The following is a 22,761-nucleotide window of genomic DNA, read 5'->3' as shown; positions in this document are numbered from 1 at the left end:
CAACATAGCAAAACCCCGTCTCTACTAAAAATACAAAACAGCCAGGCATGGTGTACACGCCTGTAATTCCAGCTACTTGGGAGGCTGAGGCTGGAGATTGACTTGAACCCAGGAGGCAGAGGTTGCAGTGAACTGAGATCACACCACTGCACTCCAATTTGGATGACAGAGACTGTCTCAAAAAAAGCTCAGCATTTCTAAAGTTACAGGTTTTTTTTTTTTAAGTAGCTTGAAAACACAAAATTAATTTTAATGAATCGAACCTCGGCAAGCAAAAGGTTTCTTGAACTGTGTTAGAAGCAGTGGAGAGAAAAAGTGTACTTGGGGAGTTTTCAATGTGAATACAGAGTGTTAAAAAACAGATTAAAGTGGTGTGACTAGGGCCGGGGGTTTCCAGGTTGGACCAGTATTCACCAAATTGCCTCTTGCAAACCATGGCCCTGTCCAACAGGATTAACAGAAGCAAGTGGAAGTGACTCAAGCTCATTCCCTGAAAATACTTTGCATCAGTTTCCACTGCCTTTTTTTTTTTTTTTTTTTTTTTTTGAGACGGAGTCTTGCTCTGTTGCCCAGGCTGGAGTGCAGTGGCGCAATCTCAGGCACTGTAAGCCCCGCCTCCTGGGTTCACGCCATTCTCCTGCCTCAGCCTCCCGAGTAGCTGTCCACTGCTTTTATCTGTCCTGCATGGGGCTACCAAGTTGACATGCTGCAGTAATCCTACATTCAGAAACTCCCAGTAGCATCCTGTTGCTTACAATCTAGGTTCAGCCTACTCGTAGGGCCCCACCATACTTGACGAATTCTGTTTAATTTCCCACTACTGTATTCACCACATAAGACTAGCAATTATTTTAGGAACTTGTTTGCCAGCACCCATTCTCATAATCTTCACAACCACTAAGAAACAGACATCCCCAAATTGCATGACTATCAAAACGTCTCATATGCCCCATAAATATATACACATATGCCCCCAAAAATTTTCTTGAAAAATTGGCCAGGGGCCATGGCGCACACTTGTAATCCCTAGCACTTTGGGAGGCTGAAGCAGGATCGCTTGAGCCTGGAAGGTCAGGGCTGCAGTGAGCCATGATTGTGTCACTGCACTCCAGCCTGGGTGACAGTGAGACTCCGTCTCAAAAAGAAGAAATAAGACATCCCTACTTTATTTTTGGCAAAGTATTTTGCCTGACCTCTCTGGTTCCAATGCTTATTCAACAAATGCTTAAACTTCCGTATGTCAGATACTGGACAATTTCTGCTCTGAGGGAGCTTTTCTCTGATGTTGACACAGACTGAAGAAAGTAAATGACATTCGGCCAGGCACGGTGGCTCACGCCTGTAATCCCAGCACTTGGGGAGGCCGAGGCGGGCGGATCACGAGGTCAGGAGATCGAGACCATCCTGAGTGAAACCCCGTCTCTACTAAAAATACAAAAAATTAGCCGGGCGTGGTGGCGGGCGCCTGTAGTCCCAGCTACTAGGGAGGCTGGGGCAGAAAAATGGCGTGAACCTGCGAGGTGGAGCTTGCAGTGAGCCGAGATCACGCCACTGCACTCCAGCCTGGGCGACAGAGCGAGACTCCGTCTCAAAAAAAAAAAAAAAACAGAAAGAAAGTAAATGACATTTTTTGGTAGGTACTTGTAGGCCTGAGAGGTCAGGAAAATTTTTCTAAGGAGTCCCCAGCTACGATTTTTAATTAAAAGAATCTCCAGCCATGCAAAGCTGCAAGCTCGCAGTTCTTTCCACCTGCCCTTCCCCCAAGAACACTCAGCCCCATTTCACCGGACTTTGAAGGTTCCTACACTGACTTAGTATTTCTCCCCATGTAAATCTCATGCAGGGGCCACATGCCACCCCTGGGAAGCCAACCTTGATCATCCAGTTCACGTTATCTTCCTCCTGCCATTTATCTTTCCTCCACTGAGCTTTAATTCCAGGCTCCACTTCCTGTGATTGTAAACACATCCCTGCATCCCTATGTCTCCATTTGACCAGTCAGCTACCAAATGTCGGAAACAATGCCTTGCCCACCTCTCCTGTTTGGTGGAAGATTAGGACAGTCGTGTATGTTACTTGGTAAGCAGTACACTGAGTCACTGTAGCAAACGCTTGTTAATTGGCTTATCGGTCCTGGCTCCACCACGCTGGTTTCCAGTCCCACAAAACTGGGTAGGCCAACTAGTTTTAGCGTTTGGCTACATTCATGGAATATGAGAGCTAGGATTAGCTCCAAAAATCACGTGCTCCCCTCCCTCCGTGTAGAGAGGCACATTTTAAAACGAAGGACCCAGTTCCCCATCCCGGATCTCCAGACCTTCCACCCTCGCGGGTGCGCGCTAGCCCCAGGCCCCTCTGCCAGCCCCCGGAGCAGCGCACGCAGCACGTGCGCGCCTCTCCCGCGCGGGGCCGGAGCAGGCAGCCTGCCAGCTGGTCCCGGCGTGCCGCGCGCCGCGCACGTGACCCCGCCCCCTGCCATTGGTCCGGGCGCGAGGGGCGGAGCCGCCGCGGAGCTAGCGAGCCAAGCGCGGCCTCATTAGACCACTGGTTGCAGCCGGAGCGGCTGGGAGGTTCGCGCGCTTCTCAGGGGTCGGTCGGAGGCGGGGAGGCCGGAGCTGCGGGCGTAGGGACCTAGCGGCTCCTGAAGCGCAAGCGGGCGGGCGGCAGGTGTGCGCGGCATCCCTGTCACGTGGCCGAAGAGCCTGGGGCGCGCGGACCCTGGCAGGGGGCGGGGCGCACGCAGGCCACACCCCCTTCAGGCTCCCACCCGGTCGCTGGAGAGGGGCCAAGGCCTCTGGAAGGTCCAACCTGGAGGGTGGTTCAAAGGGGTGTTGGGCACCCTCAAATTAGGGGAAAATTGGGGAGTACTCTCTCCTTACCCAGGGTGGAGGTTACTACAATCATAAGCGGGGAGCCGGTGCCCCTGAGGAAGGAGACCCTGAGGGAGATAAGATGGAGGGGCTCGGGATTCCGGGGAGCCCCAGGTCCCAGCTTGAAACGGTGGAGTCCGGGCAAATGAGCTCTGAGGACGGCTTCTGGGCCTGGCCGTGACCCAGATTGCAGTGAGAGTTCCCGCAGGCCCCGCCTCTTTCTGGGCCTCGTGTCTCCCAGCCGCCGGGCCGGGTGCGAGGCCTTACCCCTCTGATCTGCTGCAGGATGGGCCTCTCCGCTGCGGCCCCGTTGTGGGGTCCCCCGGGGCTGCTCCTGGCCATCGCCCTGCACCCAGCGCTGTCGGTGCCCCCGCGCCGGGACTACTGCGTGCTGGGCGCTGGGCCCGCGGGCCTGCAGATGGCCTACTTCCTGCAGCGCGCTGGACGCGACTACGCAGTGTTCGAGCGGGCCCCGCGGCCCGGCAGCTTCTTCACACGCTACCCGCGGCACCGCAAGCTCATCAGCATCAACAAGCGGTACACGGGCAAGGCTAACGCCGAGTTCAACCTCCGCCACGACTGGAACTCTCTGCTCAGCCACGACCCCCGGCTGCTCTTCAGACACTACTCGCGTGCCTACTTCCCCGACGCCCGCGACATGGTGCGCTACCTGGGTGACTTCGCGGACACGCTGGGGCTCCGTGTCCAGTACAACACCACCATCGCCCACGTCACTCTGGACAAGGACCGACAGGCCTGGAATGGCCACTACTTCATCCTAACTGACCAGAAGGGCCAGGTGCATCAGTGCAGGTAAGGCCGGTGCCAGAGCTCACCTGCGGAAGCTGGGACCTTCCCCACACGAACCACACACCTTGATTGGCCAGTAGGTATGGGAGGAATGGACGAAAAAGGGTATTTCGCTTTTTTTTTTTTTAAGACGGAGTCTCACTCTGTCGCCCAGGCTGGAGTGCAATGGCACGAGCTCAGCTCACTGCACCCTCCGCCTCTCTAGTTCAAGCGATTCTCCTGCCTCAGCCTCCCCAGTAGCTGGGATTACAGGCACGCACCACCACACCCGGCTAATTTTTTTATATTTTTGGTGGAGATGAGATTTCACGACGTTGGCCAGGCTGGTCTCGAACTCCTGACCTCAGGAGATCCACCCACCTCAGCCTCCCCAAATGCTGGGATTACAGGTATGAGCGACCGCACCCGGCCTTCAATTCTATTTTTGAAACCACTCTGTGATCAAAGCATTCTTCTGCAAGCCGGCAGGATCCAAGTCCCCAGCTGCCCTCCCCTGGATGGCGATCCTCACCAATGGAAGGAGCAGGACTTTGGAATCAAGCCTATCTGTGTTTAGACTCTGGCTCTGCTGCTTTTAGGAGCTCTCAAGCCATGGGCCTGCAGGGCCTGTGCCTCCTCACCTGTAAAGCAGGTCACATACCACCTCCAGGTTGCTTGGAGGAGTCAGAAAGATGGTGCACAGATACACTTAGTACAGGGCCTGGTACAGAATTACTGCTCAGTGGATAGATGTATCTGTCAGAGGACTCAGAAAGGGGAAAGTAGAATGTCAGGTTTCATTTCATCACCAACAGTCATACCTGGTCTGATTGCTATGTGCAAAGTTAGGTGAATTCTCCATTTCTCATACTGTCATCTTCTCCTCTCTCACAGGGCAAATTTAACCCCCAGTACAGTGCTAGGGAAAATACTGTGAGCTCAGGGAGAGGCAAGGGCAGAGCCTCTCAAGTGCACTGGGATGAGGGCGTAAACAGATGAATGAATGAAAAATGAATGAATGAATGTCCTATTTTCTTTTAGGGGCCGGCGGTTGGAGCCAGGCAGGTGGGTGGGTGGGTCCAGGGAGTGGTTTTCACTTAGTGGTCTTATAGCTAAGAGACTAAGCCATCTTTCCTCTGTCCCCGACTGCAGCGTCCTCCTTGTAGCCACTGGTTTATCAGTCCCCAACCAGGTTGACTTCCCTGGCTCTGAATATGCAGAGGGTTACGAGTCCGTGTCCGTAGACCCTGAGGACTTTGTAGGCCAGAATGTGCTGATCCTGGGTCGTGGGAACTCGGCCTTTGAGACGGCAGAGAACATCTTGGGTGTCACAAACTTTATCCATATGCTCAGCCGCTCCCGGGTCCGTCTGTCCTGGGCCACCCACTACGTTGGAGACCTCAGGTAGGCCACATCCCCGCATGTGTGTTCTGTGCTGGGAGCCCAGAGTGTGGAAAGAGCCTCCCCAACCCTCCCCTGCCCTTCCTCACCCCAGCTGCACTGCCCAGCTTTCCTCTGAGTCTCTCTCCCCTGCATTCTCTGTGGGCTCAGAGCCATCAACAATGGCCTGCTGGATACCTACCAGCTGAAGTCCCTGGACGGGCTGCTCGAGTCTGACCTGATGGATCTGGCCATCCTGAAGGACAGCAAAGGCAAGTTCCATGTCACCCCGAAATTCTTCCTGGAAGAAGCCAGCACCAACCAGAGTGCCGACTCCATCACCCTCCCCCAGGACGACAATGACAACTTTGCCATGCGCGTGCCCTATGACCGGGTAATCCGCTGCCTGGGCTGGAACTTTGACTTCTCCATTTTCAATAAGTGAGTTCCATGCAGAAGGAGGTGGGCTCTCCTAGCAAACCCTCCTGACCCCTCCCTAGGGGAACAGGGTGGCTGTTCAGTAGGCTGGCGACAGAGCTCTCAGGACAGCACCCAAAGAATGGATGTGAGTGCTGCCTGATTTCCCTCCAGGACATGAGCTCTGACCATTGAGGGTCCCAGGTGGCCCCGAGGCCCTTGGTCCTGGAGCAACACCAGCAGATCTTCATCAGCATTGGGAGCCTCCACCTGTGAGTTGGAAAGGCCGGCTCAGAGAGAATACAGAGGGGAATTTGCTCGAAGGCAATATAGCGTAGTGGCTGAGAGCACAGGTGCCGGAATTGTCCTGAGATTCTCTGCTTGCCAAATCTGTGACCTCGGCGAAAGTTATTTAACCACGCTGTGGCCCAGTATTCTCATGTCTAAAATGGGATTCAAAGTTTGTTTCTCATATGGTTATTGCGAGGATTAACATAAGAATATGCTTGGAGGCTGGGTGCGGTGGCTCACACCTGTAATCCCAGCACTTGGGGAGGCCGAGACAGGTGGATCACTTGAGGTTAGGAGTTCAAGACCAGCCTGGCCAACATGGTGAAACCCCATCTCTACCAAAAATACAAAAATTTAACCAAGCGTGGTGGTGGGTGCCTGTAATCCCAGCTACTCAGGAGGCTGAGGTGGGAGAATTGCTGGAACCTGGGAAGCGGAAGTTGCAGTGAGCCGAGATCACGCCACTGCACTCCAGCCTGGGTGACGAGACTCTTATCTCAAAAAAAAAAAAAAAAGAAAGACGAATGTGTGCAGAGGCCAGGCGCAGTGGCTCATGGTCTCACACCTATAATCCCAGCACTTTGGGAGGCCAAGGCGGGCATATTACTTCAGCTCAGGAGTTCAAGACTAGCCTGGACAACATGGTGAAACCCCACCTCTACAAAAAATACAAAAATTAGCCAGGTGTGTTGGCACATGCCTGTGGTCCCAGCTACTCAGGAGGCTGAGGTGGGAGGACTGCTTGAGCCCAGGAGGTCGAGGCTGTGGTGAACTAAGATCATGCCTCTGCATTCCAGTCTGGGCAACAGAGTGAGACCCTGTCTCAAAAAAAAAAAAAGAGATGGCTGGTCACAGTAGCTCATGCTGTAATCCCAGCACTTTGGGAGGCTGAGGTGGGCGGATCACAAGGTTAGGAGTTCAAGACCAGCCTGACCAATGTAGTGAAACCCCGTCTCTACCAAAAATACAAAAAATTAGCCAGGCATGGTGGCACGTGCCTGTAATCCCAGCTACTCGGGAGGCTGAGGCAGGAGAATCGCCTGAACCTGGGAGGTGGAGGTTGCAGTGAGCCGAGATCGCGCCATTGTGGACTCCAGCCAGGCGACAGTGCAAGATCTCCATCTCAAAAACAAAAAAAGAGGAGAGAAGGAAGGAGAGAGAGGGGAGAAAGAAAGGAAAGAAAGTGCTGGGAGCTAGGTGCAGTGATGAGTACCTAGCTACTCCGGAGGCTGAGGCAGGAGGATCACTGGAGCCCAGGAGGTCAAGGCTACAGTGTGCTATGATCATGCCTGTGAATAGCTGCTGCACTCCAACCTGGGCAACATAATGAGACCCTATCTCTTAAAATAAAGAAAGTACTTGGCATATATTATGTGCTCAATAAAATGTTAGTTGCTTAAGTTATTTATCATTGTATTTTGAAGGGCTGTTTTATGAAGCCTAGATTTTAAACATTGCTGCCGACTACCTCAGGAGGTTTGGTATCAAAGCAGCATCCAGTCTTTCACTTGTCTTCTGACCAGGGTGCAGAAAGACAAAGGAGAAGCTGGTGTGCCTGTCCAGACCCTCCTTTCCATCGGCCTCCCAAAGTGCTAGGATTACAGGCGTGAGCCACTGTGCCTGGCCTGACTTCATTTTTTGTTTGTTTGTTTGTTTGTTTGAGACAGAGTCTTACTCTGTTGCCCAGGCTGGAGTGCAATGGCATAATCTCGGCTCACTGCAACCTCTGCCTCCTAGGTTCAAGCGATTCTCCTGCATCAGTCTCCTGAGTAGCTGAGATTACAGCCATTGCACCACCACCCCCAGCTAACTCTTTTTGTATTTTTTCATAGCGACAGGGTTTCACCGTGTTGGCCAGGCTGGTCTCGAACTCCTGACCTTGTGACCCGCCTGCCTCGGCCTCCCAAAGTGCTGGGATTACAGGCGTGAGCCACCTCGCCTGGCCAACTTCATCTCTTAAATGGAGATGATAATACCCACCTCCTGGGGTCATGGTAAGGTTTAAATGAAACGAGAAATCTAAGGCACTCAGTGCCAGTAATAAGTGCCACTGTAATAAGTGCCTCCTGGCTGGGTGCAGTGGCTCACGCTTGTAATCCCAGCACTTTGGGAGGCCAAGGCAGACAGATCACCTAAGGTCAGGACATCGAGACCAGCCTGGCTAACGTGGTGAAACCTTGTCTCTACTAAAAATACAAAAATTAGCTGGGCATGGTGGCAGGAGCCTATAATCCCAGCTACTCGAGAGGCTCAGGCAGGATAATAGTTTGAACCCAGGAGGCAGAGGTTGCAGTGAGCCGAGATCGCGCCATTGTACTCTAACCTGGGCGACAAGAGCGAAACTCCATCTCAAAACTAACTAAATAAGTGCCTCCTACATAGCAGCTGTTTTCATGAACAGCCCTTTCCACTGACAGGTCCCTCAGACTTAACTCGGGAAATGCATTCGGCAAGAAGTACCCGCTGATTCGAGCTAGCTACGAATCCAAAGGAAGCCGGGGTCTGTTTATCCTGGGTACCGCCAGCCACTCGGTGGACTACCGGAAATCTGCTGGGGGCTTCATCCACGGATTCCGATACACAGGTGAGCCCAGCTGAGAAGGCAGAACTGTCCCCAGATGGAACCACTCTCAGCATCCCAGGGTTTATAAATCTACTCCTATGTCCAGAAGCATTAGGGGATTGCTTGTCAGTAGCTCATTGTCATAAATTGTCTTGGGGAAGTGACAACAGGTTTTTGTGGTCTGACGACATGTTTAGGAAAGTATCAGATAAAGTGTAAAAGTCCACGCCTGTAGTCCTAGCTACTTAGGAGGCTGAGGCAGGAGGATCCCTTGAGTCCAGGAAGTCAAGGTTGCAGTGAGCCATGATGATACCACTGCACTCCAGCCTGGGTGACAGAGCGAGACTTGGTCTCAAAAATAAAATAAAATTAAGTGTAGGCCAGGTGCAGTGGCTCACGCCTGTAATCCTAGCACTTTGGGAGGCCGAGGCAGGTGGATTGCTTCAGGCCAGGAGTTCAAGACCAGCCTGGGCAACACGGCGAAACCCTGTCTCTACTAAAAATACAAAAATTAGCCAGGTGTGGTGGCGTGCGCCTGCAGTCCCAGCTACTCGGGAGGCTGAGGCAGGAGAATCGCTTGAACCCAGGAGGTGGAGGTTGCGGTGAGCTGAGATCACACCATTGCACTCCAGCCTGGGCAACAAGAGCAAAACTCCATCTCAAAAAAAAAAAAAAATGCAATTGGATTATGTCAGTTCTTTTTCAAAACTCTCAGTACCAAGGGTATAAATTTTCTGCCAACTTGAGAATGTTTACAAAGAAAATACTAAAATATCTTTTAAAAACATAATTCTATTTATTGCACTAAAATAATCCCCAACCAAAAATTGATACTTGTGATTTTAGGAGTAAATGGGAAATAAAAAGGCAGTGAGAGAGATGAATTCACGCATGTTGGGTGACTTCAGTGGGCTGAGCACTGAACACCCGACCCTGGCAGGGCCGCCAGCACCCCGAAAGGTGGGTGTGAAATCTCCATTTTCCTCAAGAGTGTAAAACTCTGAGGCTCAGAGTTTTGGTGATTTTCTCACCATTATGGGAATTACATTCCAAGGCCCAGGAGCTTTCCTGAAAGACACTTTCTACAAAGGTCTTCTCTTCTTTCATAGAAAGCAAACTGGTGCCCTTTCTGTGGAGAGGAGTCTAAAATGTTAGATGTGGCCAGGCGCGGTGGGTCACACCTGTCATCCCAGCACTTTGGTAGACTGAGGTGGGCGGATCACCTGAGGGCAGGAGTTCGAGACCAGCCTGGCCGGTATGGTGAAATCCCATCTCTACTTAAAATACAAAATTAGCCGGGCATGGTGGCGGGCGCCTGTAATCCCAACTACTCGGGATGCTGAGGCAAGAGAATCACTTGAACCTTGGAGGTGGAGGTTGCAGTGAGCCAAGCCCACACCATTGCACTCCAGCCTGGGCAAAAAGAGTGAAACTCTGTCTCAAAAATAAATAAATAAATAAAAATTAGATGTTCCTGCTCCTGTGGTTAACCTTCTGAGAAGGACAGGGTGTTGGTTGAAATTCACTCAGTGAGGCATACAGTATTCAGTTAGGTGAGTCTATTTGAAAGAATGGAGTCATAATCTTACAGCTGAGCTTTAACAAATTAGTATTATTATTATTTTTTGAGACAGCATCTCGTCCTGTTTCCCATGCTGGAGTACAATGGCGCCGTCTCGGCTCACTGCGGCCTCGACTTCCCAGACTCAAGCCATCCTCCCACCTCAGCCTTCTGAGTGGCTGGGACTTCAGGCGTGCACCACCACACCCAGCTAATTTTGTTGTTTTTATTTTTGTGTGGTAGAGACAAGTTTTCGCCATGTTGCCCAGGCTGGTCTCAAACTCCCAAGCTCAAGCGATCCACCCACCTCAGCCTCCCAAAGTGTTGGGATTACAGGCATGAGCCACCACGCCTAGCCTGAGCATTAAAAATGTGAAAATATAGGGAATTACGGGGAGTAATCTTTATATTCTGCCACTCAAAGACATTCAATATTTATATTTCTTTTTTCTTTTTAAAGACAGTAAGGCAGGCTGGGCATGGTGGCTCATGCCTATAATCCCAGCATTTTGGGAGGCCGAGGCTGGCAGATCAGCTTAGGTCAGAAGTTCGAGACCAGCCTGACCAACATGGTGAAACCCCATCTCTACTAGAAATACAAAAATTAGCCAGGCTTGTAATTCCTACTACTTGGGAGGCTGAGGCAGGAGAATCACTTCAATCCAGGAAGCGGAGGTTGCAGTGAGCCAAGATCGTGCCACTGTGCTCCAGCCTGGGCATCAGAGTGAGACTCTGTCTCAAAAATCATAATACAAATGAAGACGGTAAGGTGGACTTTATTCCAGGTTAGAGGACTACAATAATAAGTGTAGGGACCACTGCAGAGGGGTCTTACAGTACAGGCAAAGGATTGGACTCAATTCTGGGAGTCGGTTCCTCCTGGAACCCAGGAGGCGGAGGTCGCGGTGAGCCGAGATCGCGCCACTGCACTCCAGCCTGGGCAACAGAGCGAGACCCTGTCTCAAAAAAATAAAATAAAAAATATTTAAAAAAAGAACTTAGAGACAGATGGATTTAGGCTGTGAAAGAGAGGGTGAAATCAAAGATTTCCATAGGCGCATCTCTGATGGAAACAGAGCTGTGAAGGGGGGAAGGTTTCTGGGGAAGGCTCCGTGTCGGACTTGACGTTCCTTGTGTGAGGTGGGGCCGGTGGGACTCCCACGTGCAGATGGCCTGAAGCAGGGGCAGATGGACTCTGGCCTGGAGACCAACTCCAGCTGTGCTCACTCCTTTGCCTGTTGTCTTGGCCGCTTTTACACTAGGGGCAGAATTGAGCAGCATCACTGAGTCGTGTATGACCCACAAAGCAGAGAATATGGATTGTCTGGCCCTTTCCAGAAAATACCTGCTGGCCCTGCTCTAAATGCAGCTGCCATCTCCTCCCCTCATGTGTTCACCACCTACGCATTTGCGCTGGGCCATGGAGACCAGCGTGTATGGCGTTCTCAGGGGTCGATGAGGCCTGGGTGACCAGAGATAAAATGGTAAGTGCAGCATGCCGTTCCTCCCTCTGGCTGTTCCAGTGCGTGCTGTTCACCGGCTCCTGGAGCACCGCCACCACAGCGTCACCTGGCCCGCCACCAAGCTCCCCATCACACAGCTGACCAGCTCCATCGTGCGGCGCGTGAATGAGGCTTCTGGGCTCTACCAGATGTTCGGTGTGCTGGCCGATGTCATCCTGTTGAAGGAGTGAGTAGCCAGTCCCCACCCTACTCCCCTCGGCCCAGCTTCCCCAACGTGCCGCATAGCGCTTCTCTTCCTATTCCAGGTGTGAGGTGCCCAGTTCTTTCCTAAGATGAAGGCTGCTGTGGGGAACATGCCTGTTCTGGGGAAAAACAATGACATCACCTCTACAGACAGTCCTATGAGTGGCCATGGGCACATTAGTGAGCCTCTCTGAGCCCTTCTTCCTCATCTGCAAAATGGGGATAATTGTGCCTACCTTGCAGCAATAAAGGAAGGAGTAAAGGTCACTTGTGGAAAGTGTTTGGCATCACGTGGATGAGCAGTAGTCAGAGGCAGCCACGTGGATCTCAGAGCTCCCTCAGGCCAGGGCCTTGCCGGCCACCATCGTCAGAGTCAATTTAGTGATAAGCAGCAGATCCCAGAGGATGGACAGTTCCTGAGAAGGAAATGGTGCAGAGCACAGAGGGGTGAGGGGCGGGGGGAGACAGGTGGCAGGGAGAAGCAGGGGAGCAACCTTCAGTCGGAGGGAACAGCCCGATCCAAAGGCAGGGCATGCTATAGCACACCAAGTTCAGGGACATGCAGGTAGTGCAGCCGCTTTCTGCACAAAACCCTCACATCACCCTCCATGCCCCTGCCCCTCTTTTTTTTTTCTTGAGACAGTCTCGCTCTGTCATCCAGGCTAGAGTGCAGTGGTGCGATCTCTGCTCGCTGCAACATCTGCCTCCTGGGTTCAAGCACTTCTCCTGCCTCAGCCTCCTAAGTAGCTGGGATTACAGGCACCCGCCACCATGCCTGGCTAATTTCTTTTTTGACTCAGAGTCTCACTATGTCTTGCCCAGGCTGGAGTGCAGTGGTGCGATCTTGGCTCACTGCAGCCCACATCCCAGGTTCAAGCGATTCTCGTGTCTCAGCCTCCCGAGTAGCTGGGATTACAGGCCCACGCCACCACACCTGGCTAATTTTGTATTTTTAGTAGAGACTAGGTTTCACCATGTTGGCTAGGCTGGTCTCAAACTCCTGACCTCAGGTGATCCACCCGCCTTGGTCTCCCAAAGTGCTGAGATTACAGGCGTGAGTCAGCATGCCTGGCACCCGTGTCTCAACACCCCACATGCAAACCATGGACAAGTCTTGTCACCTCTCCCTTCAGATGATGTCTGGAGCCCAACCAGCTCTCACCTGCTCTACCACCACCACCACCTCGGTCCCGATCACCAGGCTGTATCACCTGCACCCATACAACCGCTGCCCCACTTGGCCTGGGGTCTGTTCTCAGCACAGTAACCAGAGTGGTCCTTAGAAACCTGAGGCACGCTGATCCCAGCTCTGCTCAGTCGTCCCCAGCAACCAGCAGTGTCACCTCTCGGGCCAGACGACCCCTCACGTCTCGTCATGGGAGGCGCAGCCCTCCTTGACCTCTCAAGGCCTCCGGCCCCCTCTCCTGCTCTCTGCCTGCTGTTCACTCCCCTCAGCCACGTTGGCCTCTTCTGTTCCTTGAACACAAAGTGCTCACATACTCCTCAGGGCTTTTTCCTGACTGTTCTCTCTGCCTGGGACACTCTTTCCCCAGATATCCCATTCAGGTTACATGGAATTTTCTGGACTCTACCCCACATGTGCGTGAGAGCTGAGCTGAAAAAGTAATGTTAAGTGAGGGGTGCGCTGCTTGACTGACGCTCCTTAGAGGGGGAGATACGGACACACACAGGCTCACCCCCGGGCTGCACCCCTCACCTCTGCCACAGCACTGAGGGCCTCCCCCGCGTTGCTGTTCTCCCAGGAATTCCACGGCCTTTGAGTACCTGGAGGAGTTCCCCATACAGATGCTGGCCCAGCTGGAGACACTCACAGGGAGGAAGGCAAAGCACGGGCTCTTCGTCATCAACATGGAATATGGCAGAAATTTCTCTGGCCCCGACAAGGACGTCTTCTTTGATGACCGGTCTGTGGGGCACACAGAAGACGCCTGGCAGTCTAACTTTCTTCATCCTGTCATCTACTACTACAGATACCTCCCCACCGGTGAGCAGGTCTCTGCCCTTCCCCAACCTGTGGGCTCCTCAGACCTCACCGTCTGCAAGGTTGTCACCCACCCTGAAACCTTCACACACATGCTCAGCTGACAGGTGGGATGGCTGCGGGACTCTGCCTAGAGACCACTTGGGCAGAAGGTCCCAGAATGATGAACGATGCTTCCAGATTCTGACACATACCGTGACTGGCACAGGCCATGCGGGGAGTGTCGTGCTGTCCGCCAGGCACTGTGTAGTAAGAGGGACACAGCCCTGCTGCAGGTCTCCAGAGGAGGCTGACTGTGGTGGGGCGGGAGGGGTCTGAAGAGTAGAGGGAACTGGAGCTGGTTAACACAGTACAGAGAAACTGGGCAAAATCCCTAGGCCTGTCATTTTGTCACTGTGTGACCTTGGACCATTACTTAACCTCTCTGAGCCTCAACCTCCCCTCTGTAAAATGGGGATTACAACAGTACCTTTCTTGTAGGGTTCCACGAGGTTAAACCTGACAGCGTACACAGAATGCCAGCCCACTGCAGGCACAGAGTAGCTACCGATAAGTGAACAACCTCGGGAACGCACCCCCTGCTTCAGAGCTTGAAGGGCAGTCAGGTAGAAGAGGGTGGTTTAAACAGGGGTTGTTCCCAAAGGCAGAAGTCGTGTCAGCAGGTAGCAGTGACAGGTGCAGATCTGTGGTCAGTATAAGGAGGCACTAAGAGGCTGGGCATGGTGGCTCACGACTGTAATCCCAGCACTTTGAGAGACCAAGGCAAGCGGATTATAAGGTCAGGAGTTCAAGACCAGCCTGGCCAAAATGGTGAAACCCCATCTCTAAAAAAACATGAAAAAAATGCAAAAATTAGCTGGGCATGGTGGCACATGCCTGTAATCCCAGCTATTCAGGAGGCTGAGGCAGGAGAATTGCTTGAACCGGGATCCGGGAGGCAGAGGTTGCAGTGAGCCGAGATTGTACCACTGCACTCCAGCCTGGGCTACAGAGCAAGACTCTGTCTCAAAACAAACAAACAAACAAAAAGGCCGGGCGCGGTCGCTCACGCCTGTAATCCCAGCACTTTGGGAGGCCGAGGCGGGCGGATCACGAGGTCAGGAGGTCGAGACCATCCTGGCCAACATAGTGAAACCCCGTCTCTAATAAAAATACAAAAATTATCCAGCGTGGTGGCGTGCGCCTGTAGTTCTAATAAAAATACAAAAATTATCCAGCGTGGTGGCGTGCGCCTGTAGTCCCAGCTACTAGGGAGGCTGAGGCAGGAGAATCGCTTGAACCCAGGAGGCAGAGGCTGCAGTGAGCCAAGATTGTGCCACTGCACTCTAGCCTGGGAGACAGAGCGAGACTCTGTCTCAAAAATAAAGAAAAAGGAGGCACTAAGAGTTAAAGCTGTTCAGTGGGGGAATTGGTCACCTCCAAATTCAGGTTTCCCAGAATAGCAATGGCCAAGTCATGACTTGATGGCCATCTGACTGGGACACCACAGAAGGGAGCCCACACCAGGGAGAAGCTGAACTAGATGAGTGCTGAGACCCCTCGCCTCTATCTGAGTCTTCTCAGAGAAAGGCCAGTTTGAAAGCAGCCACAGCCAGGCGCAGTGGCTCATGCCTGTAATCCCAGCACTTTGGGAGGCTGAGGCGGGTGGGTCACCTGAGGTCAGGAGTTTGAGACCAGCCTGGCCAACATGGTAGAGACTAGAAACCCCGTCTCTACTAAAAATGTAAAATATGAGCTGGGTGTGGTGGCGGGCACCTGTAATCCCAGCTACTCTGGAGGCAGAGGCACAAGAATCACTTGAACCCAGGAGGTAGAGGTTGTGGTGAGCCTAAATTGTGCCACTGCATGACAGCCTGGGCAATAGAGCGAGACTCTGTCTCCAACAAATAATAATAAAAAATAAAAAGCAGCCACAGTAGATCTCAGTCCATGTGAGTCTTAGGGAAACGCCAGCCTCACGTTATTAGTTTCAGCACTGCCTTCCGAAACCACAAGGGAAAAGCCTAGTTCCTCTTCCTCATGGCAGCCTTTCAAATATCTGCAGGTGGCTCTTGAACAGGCTGACCACAGCCCAGCATGGGAGGCTGTCGGGAAAGCCGAGCACGAGCGAATGAGGGAAGTGTTTGGGCTGTGCGGGATCCGTGCTGTGTCGGCCCGAGGAGGGGAAGCCCAGCCTCGCAGCTCTGACATGGCCCCCTCTCTCCTCCCCACAGAACAGGAGGTGAGGTTCCGCCCTGCACACTGGCCCCTGCCTCGGCCCACGGCCATCCATCACATCGTGGAAGACTTCTTAACAGACTGGACTGCCCCAATCGGGCACATCCTACCTCTGAGGCGCTTCCTGGAGAACTGTTTGGACACCGATTTGCGAAGCTTCTATGCAGGTAACTTAAGCTCCCAGAAAGACAAAGGGTCTGAGCTCCAGGTTGAAGAAAGGTCACAGAGACCCAAGCCCCGTGGAGTTTCAGGACCCATATCTGGAAATCCAAACCCCAGACTACTGTTCCCGACAATGCCATGGGCTAAATTACAACTCACCTAAAAATAATGGATAATATGTCTTCTTTTTTTTTTTTTTTTTTGAGATGGAGTCTCACTCTGTTGCCCAGGCTGGAGTGTAGTGGCGCAATCTCAGCTCACTACAACCTCCGCCTCCCGGGTTCAAGCGATTCTCCTGCCTCAGCCTCCCAAGAAGCTGGGACTACAGGCACATGCCACCATGCCCAACTAATTTTTTTATTTTGTAGTAGAGATGGGGTTTCACCATATTGGCCAGGCTGGTCTCGAACTGACCTCGTGATCCGCCTGCCTCAGCCTCCTGAAGTGTTGGGATTACAAGTGTGAGCCACCACACCCAGCTGATAATATGTCTTTTCAAAAGGATTAGCAGGGCCAGGCGCCATGGGAAGGCGCCAGGGCCAGGTATGGGTGGGAAGACAGAGCTGGAGCAGGATGGGAGGCCTGTTTAAAGACACTCCAATAAAGCTTGGATCTCAGTAGGGAAGCTGGGAGCCAAAACCCTCCAAAGGAGGAGATAGATGACATGCATGGTTTTGGCCCTAGATAGAGTGGGAGAGAAAAATCTCTGAAAATATTCAACCAGTAGGCCCTGCTTGTGTAAATTTGGGGCCAAACTTCATGAGATCATTGAGCTGTAGAAATCACAGAAGCAAATGCACACCTTCTCAAGAAATACACTTTTAGGCCAGGTGCAGTGGCTCACGCCTGTAATCTCAACACTTTGGGAGGCCGAGGTGGGTGGATCACCTGAGGTCAGGAGTTCTAGACCAGCCCTGGCCAACATGGTGAAACCCCATTTCTACTAAAAGTAGAAAAATTATCTGGGGGCGGTGGTGGGTGCCTGTAATCCCAGCTACCTACTCGGGAGGCTGAGGCAGGAGAATCGCTTGAACCCGGAAGGCGGATGTTGCAGTGAGCCGAGATCATGCCACTGCACTCCAGCCTGGGCAACAGAGCGAGACTCCATCTCAAAACCAACAACAACAAAAATGCCAGGGTGTGTGAGGGAGTGAATTCCCACCCTGAGTTGCGGGTCCCACCAATGCATCGTCCCAGGCCCTTTAGCCTCCTGTCCCCCACTTTCTAGACACTGTTTGACTGTACAGGCCACTGTGTGCTGCTGCCTTGGACTGGAGCGAATCCGCCCAGCAGGCGGCCAGCTGGCATAGTGGCAGCCGTCCCTCTGTTACTGTAGCTGATGTGCAGCTGCTAGTGCTGGCCCCAGATTCTGCTGAGCATCTGAGCCCCCTGCAGAAGGGATGATGTTGTCAGAAGGTGGTGCCTGCCAAACAGCCACCTTGCTGCCCTCCCAGTCTTCCTGCTGTCCTCTTGCTCATCTGCTCTCTTACCCGCTTGGAGAGGCTTGCCATGGCCTGGCCTCCCAGGGGCCTCCATGCTAAGAGTCAGAAATAAACAGGAAGTCATATTTCTGGAGCACCTTTCAGCCTGGTCACCCATGGAAGCCTCACGACATCCTTTGTACTGTGCCCATTTTTCACTTGAGATAGAGGGGCTCAGGGAGGCAAGAAGGCTCGCTCAGAGTTACAGAAGGACTCCAGCCCATTCCTGACACTCCGTCTGCCCTTGTCTCTAACTCCCTCAGAAGGCTGAGCCCATATCTGTGTCAGCTCTTCTGTTTGTTTAAAGTCTTATAAGTACTTGGCTAAATGACTTTTTCTCACTGTATTAGTCTGTTCTCACATTGCTATAAAGAAATACCTGAGACTATAATTTATAAACAAACAGGTTTAATTGGCTCACAGTTCTGCAGGCTGTATGGACGCATGGCAGCATCTATTTCTGGATGCTGGATCACGCCTGTAATCCCAGCACTTTGGGAGGCCGAGAAAGGCAGATAACTTGAGGTCAGGAGTTCAAGACAAGCCAGGCCAACATGGTGAAACCCTCTCCCTACTTAAAAAACACAAAAATTAGCTGAGCGTGGTGGCGGGCACCTGTAGTCTCAGCTACTGGGGAGGCTGAGGCAGGAGAGTCACTTGAACCCAGAAGGCAGAGGTTGTAGTGAGCTGGGATCGTGCCACTGTACTCCAGCCTGCCTGGGCAACAGAGGGAGACTCTGCCTCAAGAAAAAAAAAGAAAAAGAAACCACTCCTGTGATGCAGTCACCTCCCAGCAGCCCCACCTCCAGCATTAGAGATTGCATTTCAACATGAGATTTGGGCGGGGACACAGACCCAAACTATGTCACCCACCTTCCCTACCTTCATTCTCATTCCCACAAGGAACTCCCAGACCTAGCGGTTGTTCCTTTCAGTAGCTTCTCTCTTTGCATGGCTTCTTTTGGTTGTTTCTTCATATTTCTTTTTCTTTCTTTTTTTTTTTCGAGACAGAGTCTCTGTCACCCAGGCTGGAGTGCAGTGGCACGATCTTGGCTCACTGCAACGTCCGCCTCCTGGATTCGAGTGATTCTCCTGCCTCAGCCTCCCAAGTAGCTGGGATTACAGGTGTTTGTCACCACGCCTGGCTAATTTTTGTATTTTTACTAGAGACGGGGTTTCTTTCTCATTATGTTGGCCAGGCTGGTCTCGAAGTCCTAACCTCAGGCGATCCACCCGCCTCGGCCTCCCAGAGTTGTGGGATTAAGGCGTGAGCCACCACGCCCGGCCGTTTCTTCATATTTCTACATGATAAGTATCCACAGCTATCTTATGATTGACCAAATTTGATTCATGCACCAGCTTTCTGTTGTGGGATAGATGAGGATATACCCGTTTTTCTTTATCCCCCACACTGTTTAGATCAGAACTTTGCACATGGTATTTGCAACTCAAATGTTGTTGAGGGACTGCGTCTTTGCAGGCAGATCTGAGCTCACAGTGGAACTGACCACTGAGTTCCCAGCCGCACCAGGCCGAGGGTCTGCTCATGAAGGTCAGAGCCCCGCCCCCAGTGTGGTCGCCTGCAGAGCCCGGTGCTCAGCCCTGATGTCTGGGAGCTGAGGCATTGCTGTGGTTTGCTTTTATTTTGGAGCCTTGTTCTTCCAGAGTGTCAAGGCAGCCCCCTGCCCTGGAGCCTCGTGGAGGGTCATGATTCATGACCTACTCAGGTTGGACGTGAGATGCCCAGAAAGGTCAGCTCCCAGTTTCAAGGGATGGAAGATACCAGGCAAGGCCTGCAGTGAAGCCCCCACACCTGGCATTGGCAGCTCCCCTTTCTGCACCCCTCCCCACACGTCCCAGCCTGGCTCATTCTCCTCATTTTGCTTTTGTGTAGAGTCCTGCTTCCTGTTCACCCTCACGTGCCAGAAGTTGCCACCCTTTTGCCAGCAGGGGTACCTGAGGATGCAGGGACTCGTGAGTACCGAGAGCCTTCGGCAGCACAGAGTGGAGAGCAGGCTCCTGCGGGACTATGCCCCCACAGGCAGGCGCCTGGAGGACAGCAGCCAGCAGCTTGGTGACCAAGAGCCACTAGGTTCCCCCCTGGCTCCAGGGCCTCTGGCTCAGTCCGTCGATAGCAACAAAGAGGAGCTCTGACTGTCCCTTCCTAAGCTGTGGGCACAGTGGCCAGGCCTCCCCACCTAGGCCCATGGTCAGTCCCTCTTTCCCCGCAACCTCACACTCCCGCCAATGCGTGATTGCCAAAGACCACTCAGATCATGGCAGTGTCTGCAGCAAAGCCACCAGATGGCACGTGAGGGCTGAAAGTCGGGGATGCGGTGGTCTCCTCCCTCCTGTCAGGGGGCAGAAGAAGGGCATCCTCTGTCAGGTGGGAGCTGCCTTCCCCAGCCCAGTTTGTCTGCAATGGAGCTGTCGCTGAGCCCCAGGCCAGCCCAGTTCTGCCCCCTCTCAAGTGCTCCTCTTCCTTCCAAGCCCCTCCTCAGATGGGCCTGCATCCCGCCTGTGGAGCGCTTCACAGGGGAAACCCATCCGCATCTTAAGGGTTTGTGGCAAGCGCTTTAAAACAAAAGCTCTGATATCCTCAACAACCACAACGGGCAGGTGGGATTGTTGCCCCAGATGACTGCTGAAGACACCAGCTGAGGTATGTCAAGTAATTCCAGGGACCCCCAGCTGGGAGTCCCCGTCTGTGTCACTTGCCACACACTGCCTCAACCTCCCCGCCCCATTTTCAGCAGGGTTTGGGCTTAGCTACGGAGCCCAAGAGGGTCAGCCCTGCTTATCATCATAGGCCCAGCAGGCTGATCTCGAGCAGCGATAGGACAGCTCCCTGCAAAGCCATCTTAGCAACTTTCTCACTGAGAAGCAGGATTCAGAGCTGCTCTCCCCAGTTGCACCCCCTGACTCATCTTCCAGCTGGCTCTTCTCTCCCATCCTACTCCCTTCCGTCTCCCTGCCCTCTGCCATCCTGAACCATGCCTTGCTTCTAACCTGCCTGGTCAAGTTTTGTGAAACTTATCCTGCTGTCTCTGGGGCGGGCACCCATATGTGCTCACCATGTGTAAGGTGACATTTCCTAATGCCTTTGTGTGATAATGATGATGAATTTGGTTCCTAGTCTCTTCTTCATTGCCCTTCCTCACCAGCAGTCTGCACTTTCCCATCAGGCGTCTTAGTCTCATTTGTAAGTGCATAAGATAATCACAGTGATTTTTCAAAGCCCAGGATCATAAGTGATTGCTTTTTCACTGGTTCTTACTAACTCTTCATGTATCCACTCAGAATTCCAAGGACAATCCCAGCACTCTGGGAGGCCCAGGCAGGTGGATCACCTGAGGTCAGGAGTTTGAGACCAGCCTGACCAACATGGAGAAACCCTATCTCTACTAAAAATACAAAATTAGCCAGGCGTGGTAGCACATGTCTATAATCCCAGCTACTGGAGAGGCTGAGGCAGGAGAATCACTTAAACCCGGGAGGCAGAGGTTGCAGTGAGCCGAGATTGCGCCATTGCACTCCAGCCTAGGTAACAAGAGGGAAACTCCATCTCAAAAAATAAATTAATTAAATTAAATTAAAATAAAGCATGCGCTGGGTACAGTTGCTTACACCTGTAATCCCAGCACTTTGGGAGGCCAAAGTGGGCCGATCACCTGAGCTCAGGAATTCGAGACCAGCCTGGCCAACATAGCAAAACCTTGTCTCTACTAACGGTAAAAGAATTAGCTGGGCATGGTGGAGCATGCCTGTCATCCCAGCTACTTGGGAAGCTGAGGCAGGAGAATTGCTTGAACCTGGGAGGTGGAGGTTGCAGTGAGCAGAGACCGAGCCACTCTACTCCAGCCTAGGTGACAAAGCAAGACCCGCAGTAAAGCCCCCACACCCCATCTCAAAAAAATAAAAAATAAAAAAGAACAAAGTATGCTACAACAAAAGTGAAAAGAGAAAAAGAATTCCAAGAACCCGGGCTTTCTGGATCCAAAGCTCTTTCATGGGGACGTCCTCTTCCCCTCTTGGCTAGGTCCAGACTTTTTCTTTTTCTTTTTTTTTTTTGCAATGGATTTCGCTCTTGTCACCCAGGCTGGAGTGCAATGGCACGATGTCGGCTCACTGCAACTTCTGCCTCCCGGGTCTAAACAATTCTCTTCCCTCAACCTCCCAAGTAGCTGGGATTACAAGCGCCTGCCACCACGCCCAGCTAATTTTTGTATTTTTAGTAGAGACAGGGTTTCACCACATTGGCCAGGCTGGTCTCGAACTCCTGACCTCAGGTGATCCACCTGTCTTGGCCTCCTAAAGTGTTGGGATTACAGACATGAGCCACCACGCTCGGCCCAGTCCAGACTTTTTAACTACCTGGCCCCACTGCAGACACAGTTCCCTCCAGTCCTTCCCAGAGTTACAAGAAGAGGACTCCAGTAGCCTTATTCTGTCAGGGATGAATTGTTTACCCCATGATAATGTAGGATATCATAAATTCTTCTTCAAAGGTTTTAGCCTGTAATTTGTTAAGTACATTGAGTTCTGAGATCCTCTCCAAAGAACCAATGTATCAGTATGTTCAGCTCACCTGTTCTTTGTTCTTCATTTTAAATTTTAATTTCCTCATTCTTTATGTCTCCTTGCCCCTAGTTTCAGTAAACAATCCCCTCCTAGCCTCTGTCACCTGCTCTGACCTGAGTCACCTTTAGTCACCTGGTCCATAACCGTCTTTCCTGTCTAAACTTCTCACCCCACCACTCTGGCTTATACCCCTGCTCTCTTTAAAATAGCCAATCAGAATTAGCTTAGATTGTGCGGTCCAACCCTAGCCCATAGGGGAACAACACAGCAGTAGGGGGTACCTGCATCAGGGATAAGAACCCATTCCCCTCCCTTGTTCCGGTGTGCTCTCGCCATTGCACCATCCATGAGACGCACTCTTGTATAGAAGTAAAATTGCCTTGCTGAGAAAATGTATGTTTGAGTGCTATTTCTTTTGTGGCACTGAAAATTTATTTCTAACAAATTTGGGGTCTCATTCGGGATTCCCATCCACCTCTGAGGAGGGTCTAGACCTCTCCCATGAGGAGGCACGTCCCACTGCCTTGTTGCGGTGGCCACAGGGGTAAGGAATCGAGACCAACCAGTGTGACGAATAAACCTATACTCTCAGCAAGGCAGAAAGAAACGGGCTGGCGACCTGGGGGAAAGGATCCTCATGTACCACAGTGACCAAGTAACTGTGCAGAGACCAAGCTAAGAAACATCGCAGGGGTGACAAAGTATTTCCTTGGTGGTCAGGATATTCTGGGGGTTGAAAGT

General features: G+C 52.2%; 1 protein-coding gene across 6 annotated transcripts; it reads left to right on the top strand.

Annotated features, from left to right (window-relative positions):
- The first annotated feature begins 2,477 nt into the window (after positions 1-2,477).
- FOXRED2 (FAD dependent oxidoreductase domain containing 2) lies at positions 2,478-22,416 on the top strand. 6 transcript variants are annotated; one of them, XR_010156054.1, is made up of 10 exons: positions 2,478-2,570; positions 3,156-3,683; positions 4,812-5,063; positions 5,211-5,480; positions 8,165-8,331; positions 11,395-11,560; positions 13,341-13,582; positions 15,793-15,963; positions 19,334-20,727; positions 21,729-22,416. XR_010156054.1 is itself a non-coding variant. In XM_001158175.7 (9 exons), exons 2-9 carry the CDS (start codon positions 3,157-3,159, stop codon positions 19,591-19,593), a joined length of 2,055 nt encoding a protein of 684 aa, XP_001158175.1. In that variant the 5' UTR covers positions 2,478-2,570; position 3,156; the 3' UTR covers positions 19,594-22,416. The 6 variants fall into 6 exon arrangements, 5 of the variants coding, with proteins under 5 accessions (XP_001158175.1, XP_054531902.1, XP_001157950.1 ...); XM_001158175.7 differs by having other exon boundaries at positions 19,334-22,416; XM_001157950.8 differs by having other exon boundaries at positions 2,519-2,667; positions 19,334-22,416.
- Positions 22,417-22,761: the final 345 nt, after the last annotated feature.

The sequence above is a fragment of the Pan troglodytes genome, chromosome 23, assembly GCF_028858775.2.
Source record: "Pan troglodytes isolate AG18354 chromosome 23, NHGRI_mPanTro3-v2.0_pri, whole genome shotgun sequence".
NCBI classification, from domain to species: domain Eukaryota; kingdom Metazoa; phylum Chordata; class Mammalia; order Primates; family Hominidae; genus Pan; species Pan troglodytes.
Note: the sequence above shows the minus strand (reverse complement) of the source record. Positions and strands in the feature narration are given on the sequence as shown.

Excerpts from the sequence above, each read along its gene's own strand:
- FOXRED2 (XM_001158175.7), top strand. The coding sequence starts at position 3,157 with ATGGGCCTCTCCGCTGCGGCCCCGTTGTGGGGTCCCCCGGGGCTGCTC. Across the intron at positions 13,583-15,792 it reads CTACAGATACCTCCCCACCG|AACAGGAGGTGAGGTTCCGC; the intron begins GTGAGCAGGTCT and ends TCCTCCCCACAG. Across the intron at positions 15,964-19,333 it reads TTTGCGAAGCTTCTATGCAG|AGTCCTGCTTCCTGTTCACC; the intron begins GTAACTTAAGCT and ends GCTTTTGTGTAG.